The 6058-nt window shown below is 41.9% G+C and overlaps 1 protein-coding gene across 3 annotated transcripts in view; it reads right to left on the bottom strand.

Moving 5' to 3' along the window:
- Window positions 1-387: 387 nt before the first annotated feature.
- Window positions 388-6058, bottom strand: part of RUSC2 (RUN and SH3 domain containing 2) — a 39215-nt gene continuing 33544 nt past the window's right edge. For all 3 annotated transcript variants that reach the window (XM_072413573.1, XM_072413575.1, XM_072413574.1), the window contains one exon: window positions 388-5550. In XM_072413573.1, the coding sequence (XP_072269674.1) occupies window positions 5394-5550 (157 nt within the window). In that variant the 3' untranslated portion in view covers window positions 388-5393. The remainder of the gene's footprint in view (window positions 5551-6058) is intronic.

The following is a 6058-nucleotide window of genomic DNA, read 5'->3' as shown; positions in this document are numbered from 1 at the left end:
GTTTGAATCTTGGCCAGGGCTATCTGCATGGAGTTTGCAGGTTCTCCCCATGTTTGTGTGGGAGGAAACCTGCAGATAGCCCTGGCCAAGATTCAAACCTGTGAGCCAGAGCTGCATCCAAAAACATGCAGTTATGTTATTTGGCTTCCAACCCCTAAACAAATGTCCTTAGACTGTAATAATGACAAAGGACTATGGTAGGCACGTTAGATTGTGAGCTCCTTTGAGGCACAGCTAGTGACTGCATTGTGTAATATGTTGGCCCTATATAAATACTGTGTGTCTTTGGTGCTTCCTTCTTGACCCGCTCTTCTGGGTTTGGCCACTTTCATTGTCCAGGTTGAGACAATGAGACTGAATCAACACAGAAAAAAAAACACTTTTGGGTTCTATTCAGCACCTTTTTTTATTAATATGCGTAATAAATAAACAAACCAATAAATATACATATATATGGCATAGGACACCAATATTACAGGCGCTGATGTAACAGACAAGGGTTAATGCCAGCAAGAGCGGATGTACATACATCGGAAAAATTTAGGCATTGGCCCATTCCCCAAACCATGGGCTGACACTTGGCTTTTTAGGAAATATCTAAGGGATGGGGTTGGGAAAATAAATAGCTATCCCCTTAATTTGCATGTGAACCAGGATTAGGCAGCCAATAAATATGGTAGACTGAACCAAATTAAGTGGAATGCATCCAATCAGATTACTAAGAATGAAGAGCCATGGTGGTGCCATTGCTTGCCAGTCATCCTGATTGTCCCTCCAACAATCAAACCAAGTGTTAGCAATGTAAAATGGCAGTGACCTTGGTATATGGATGGTGGATGGATGGGACAAGGTGAATAGATTATGGAGTCATGGCATCACTTCTTCATAGGGACTTGATTGGTTGCATTTTTTTAAAGAATGGGTTTGTCTCCAATATGGCTTCCACTATTATAAATAAATACTTAGTGAGCTTCTCACTTTATCCAGTAAATTATTCTAAATACATGGTTCTGTTAAACATTCACTGGGGTGGCATTTTCAGTTGCAATGCAACATGGACAGGCATGGCCAACCACCTTGATAGCAGCCACTGGGGCAAACTGAGCTGGATATGTACAAAGATAACCAGAAGCCGCAGATGATGTGAGATGTGATACTTCATACTAGAACATGCACAGGGTAGACAAGGGCTGGCACCACTGGTAAGTCTTCTACAAGGTTCCTGTTCACACTACACCAACCTACCCAGCCTTTCATTTATATGACTGAATCATACATCAAGGACAGGAGAAGTCAGGTGGTGTTCAGTCTATAAAATCCAGATCAATGCAAATGCCGAGATTTCTCTATCTTCATCCATTGTCCAGTTTTATAAGGGTTGTAGACCTCGTGATCACAGCCATTCGGCAAAATCGCAGTCATTGTATTTTATTTTGGAGAAAATGATGAAGAACTAGAACTTTTGTCATGTTTCTTTATCTGCCTTTGTCCCTGTTGAAGAGATTTATTTTCATTTCCTGCCCCGATGACACTAGCCACCAGGAAATGAGGAGAAACCTCCTAAACTGGTTAAATTTGAGAAGAAGAAGCTGAAAGAAGTTCTAACCCTTCAGTCTATCCAGAACAAATTGAGGTTTGGCTGGGGTTATACTTTTCATATAAACAAGGACATTATGAAAAGAGGGTGATAGGTTAATGGAGATACATAAACTATATTCCTTTTTCCCCTCTTTAAACACTTTCTATATCAGTAATTGTTGTTAATGGATGGTAAGACCCATGGACCGTACCAAGTTACTAAAGAGGGGGTTCTTCATTTAACCTTTTGCATTCCTGTGTTTGTCTGTCCAGCACATTCTGTCATTGGTATCTCTAGGAAATATTTGATAATTGAGGGAAAATTGTAGGCTGTATCTAAACAGGAGCAAACATGAGAATCTTAAAATGATGGGGTGAAAGAAGAACCTTTCTTTAAATTGGTATGGTCCATAGGTATTACTATCAGTTTTCTAATAGACTTTTCTAAAGAATCAGAATATAGGACTTTGTTATTTTGATATAGGAAATAAAGAGAGGCAAAAAGGGGGTAAAGTCCAGATAAAATGTATTGTTCACAACATGTTTTAGGAGTTCCAAGGTTTCCTCGTCATCAGGGCTAGAAATGTGTCAGACTAGAATCGTGTGGAAGACCATTGAATGATTATGGGTATAGTTGATGGGAGTGTATCAGACATGCTTCCGAACCGCTGGTTCAGAAATCCATAGCCATTCCATTGTCTTCATTTTGGATTGTCGCTTGTCTGAGCATTTAGAGTCCTGATGAAGAGGGACACTTAGAACCTTGCACAGTACTTTCATCTTAACTTTTCTTATATTGTATAATATGTTCCAAGAACCAATTAATGGTCCTTATGTGATGGTAGTTGCCTTTCATACTATTTGAAGGCACACTACAATTTTAAAGGCACCCTACAATGCCTGGGGATCCAGTCTTCCTGAACCCTCACCTACCATGATTTTTCAAAGTTTTTCTTTTTTGGAGGAACCAAAGGTAGAAATATGTATAAGGGGAGCTAAGCAAAGTTTTTAATTAACCTCTCAAACAGCATCTCTATCATAATAGGTGATTAGGTCAGTGTCAGAAACCCTGAAGGCTTTCTATGTTGCCTGATGGTGGCATTATGGTTAAGCACGCCTTGCATGTACTTTCAATGGCAACCAGCAGTTAACTCTGCAGCAAGCCCCCTGCTCGTTGCCTGTGGAAGCACATGCAAGGCGCAACATAGGTAGCTGCGGGTTCCTGACAGCCAACAATTCAGCCAGTCTCTGGGTTACCATTCTAGGTTCTAGAGCCTAGGTTCATTCTAGATTTCCTAATCATTAATACACAGTGGTACAGTCTGCCTTTGTCCACCCTGTTTCAAAGCTACTTTTAGAATCCAATATCTTTTAACAGCTAGCCAATATTTTAATAAATATGTATGATAATGAAGGGGACCCCCTTTATCCCACCAATGCCCAAATACAGGAGAGCAGCCCCTGATTAACCAACCCTGACCTGCCCATCAACTTATGTACAGCAGTGCAAGCAACCAGCACAAACACTGCCCTGCCTGAACTATATATACAGCTCATACATATACACAAGACCCAAATAATAAATATACAGCTCCCATAACACTTAAGGCTCTCGCTCAGACTTCTGTTTAGACGGACTGTCCACACAAAACTGATCAATTGGGTGCATCTTGCCCAAATGCCCATTGGTCAAAACATCCACTGGCTTTATATCCAAATTCAGAAACCAGGTGTCTTCTCCTGGACCTTCCAACCCAACCGGTAAGGTTCACTTTTGCTGCTTCATTGCACAGCTGGAGGCTATGGCTGGCTGTTCAGATAAAGAGACCTTGTCTTGGAGCCTGCTATAAGAGGCCCATCAATGATTAAAACCCAGCATGACCACAGAAACAGTTTTGAGTGGACTGACCCTTTAAATACTAACTGGTGCAGTTTTGCAACAATACAAAAAAAACTACATTAGTGAGGTGACTGATGACACGACACTAAGAAATTATTTACCCCCCCCATGACCTCTACCTTTGTTCATTGGATTATAGTAGTTTCATTTTAAGTTCCAGGGATGAGAAACTCCCCAAAAATGAAAAGTGCAGCCATGGGTATAACAGCAGGATAGAGTAAGGGGTGTAGTAGCTTATATACATTCAGTCCAATAATTAGTTTAATGAAGGTATTGATCATTAACTGCTTTACATAAATAGTTGTAATAGTACTTAATACGACCATCCATCGCTCTCTCAATAACCTCATACAAGATCTGGGTGGCCATTCCAAAAATCACCAAGAGCACTTTCAGCAAGGTGTGACCCCGAGGTTACAATTCTAAATCTAGCAACAAGCAAAACGAAACCTATTCCATGCAAGCCTACCAAGTGCTGAATTGGTGTTGTTTTTATGATCTCCCAGTTTCTAAAATTTGTTTATCAAAAGTTTGGCCCAACCAAAACTGAATGGAGCATGGTGGGCTGAGAAGTCCAATGGCATCAAATTTTAAGCTATCAACAACTCCCTATTAAGTTCTTTTCGATGTTCCTGGCTTCTTGGGGCCCTAGGTGGTGGACATGATGAACTAGCAGATCTGGGAAATCTCATTGAGATTTATAACCACTGAAGTGCTAGAAATTCAAAAAGAGACCTACCATAGGTTTCCACCAAAACATTGGTTCTGTATGTTTTAGATAGCCAAAGTAAACCAGATCTTCCAAAATTGTCATCAAAACCTTTTAAACAACCAACAATCAACAAAACCCTCACTTTACCATTTCTAATCCAAGTCATGTGTCCTTCCTTAACCCTAATTCTCCATTGTGTAGACATCTCAACTTGCCTCCATTGTTGACGCCTTTGCTAAGGACGTATGACCAGTCCCTCATTACTAATCTTGTAGGCCCCAAACCCAACTCCTCCCATACTCCTTCTCAGAGCTACTTTTCTTTTTGAAGAGCATAAATTTAAGTTTATGAGATGTTTGAAGCTTTTGCAAAGAATATATGTCCAGTTGCTGTTCTTGTAACTCCTTGTTTGTTAGTACGTAGACTGAACATCAAGTGGCCAACAATGATCTGGGCAATACCAACTTTACATACTTGTTCCATCCATACAGAACCAATCCTTCCCTACTTCCTTCTTAACAACAGTCTTTTATCTACATAGGCTGCCCTTTTCAATCATTCAATTCATTCTTCATCCTTACGTACCAGTAGCGCTTCCAATGAGCTCTGCCATGTTTGTCCCCCAGTCCATGTATTCCACCCATTCGTCCCACTCTTGGATTATGAAATGGACACGTTGTAACATAGTTTGAAGCAGAATTTACATACGACATCATGTCATGCCCTGTGCTTCAGGTAACCAAGTAACAGATTGCAAGTTCTTTGGATCGGTCTCCAGATCTTTTTTCTTCAATGGCGGTAAAAAAAAAGAACTTTTTTGAAGCGTTACTTGGAGGTATAAGTGCTAAGTACAAGAGCGCGAGGAGGAGAGAGTCAGGTCGCCGACTAAGAAAGCGTTGGGGAAAGTCACATTTTCTCCTACGATGTCTGCATGCAGAGCTCACGTCAATAAAACGGCTAGCACACGTGCACGATGGTTTGGGTGCAGGGAGAAAGAATACTGAATTAGGGCGGCCAGCCTCGCCGCTCTCATCCAATCGTAATGCTTTCCATTTTCCTTGTTGGGGTTGAAAAGAAAAAAAATAGCCAGTGAACATCTTGCCATTCGAACCAAAGAACCAGAAAGCTCTTGGCAAGTTCCTCGTGCTGCTTTTATCATGAACCCCGTCTTTAGGTGTCTCCAGTAAACTGTCCCAGCGATTGTTAAGAGTCCACTCGGTCGGGCTGAGTTACGAATTTTAGAGGCATCAGACCATGGCGGTTCCCAAGGCCACAATGCAGGCGGTCAGACTGCGCGTCGTAGACAAAGCTGAGGTCCGGCTGTTTTGGCTCCGTGTGATGGCATACGGGGTTCACCTGTCTGATAAAGAAAAAAGATTACTTAATTAAAAATACATGTATATGTGAACAAGAAATTGTGGTTTGAATTCTGTCTGTATGCAATTAAATTAATTTGAGGAAATTTTCATTGATAATCTGGTCTTTGCAGCTCTAGGTCCCAGGTTCGAATTTTGGCCAAGGCACTATCTGTATTGAGTGCTGCAGCCAGACTTCTCAATCCTTCCCACCTACCTACTGGATACACAGCCTTCCTACCTACCTACCCCATACACAGCCTACCCACCTACCTACCCCATACACAGCCTTCCCACCTACCCACCCCATACACAGCCTGCCCACCTACCTACCCCATACACAGCCTTCCCACCTACCCACCCCATACACAGCCTTCTCACCTACCTACCCCATACACAGCCTTCCCACCTACCTACCCCATACACAGCCTTCTCACCTACCTACCCCATACACAGCCTTCCCACCTACCTACTCTATACACAGCCTTCCCACCTACCCACCCCATACACAGC

The sequence above is a fragment of the Pyxicephalus adspersus genome, chromosome 6, assembly GCF_032062135.1.
Source record: "Pyxicephalus adspersus chromosome 6, UCB_Pads_2.0, whole genome shotgun sequence".
NCBI classification, from domain to species: domain Eukaryota; kingdom Metazoa; phylum Chordata; class Amphibia; order Anura; family Pyxicephalidae; genus Pyxicephalus; species Pyxicephalus adspersus.
The sequence above is the reverse complement of the archived record's forward strand: the minus strand, read 5'-3'. Positions and strand labels throughout refer to the sequence as shown.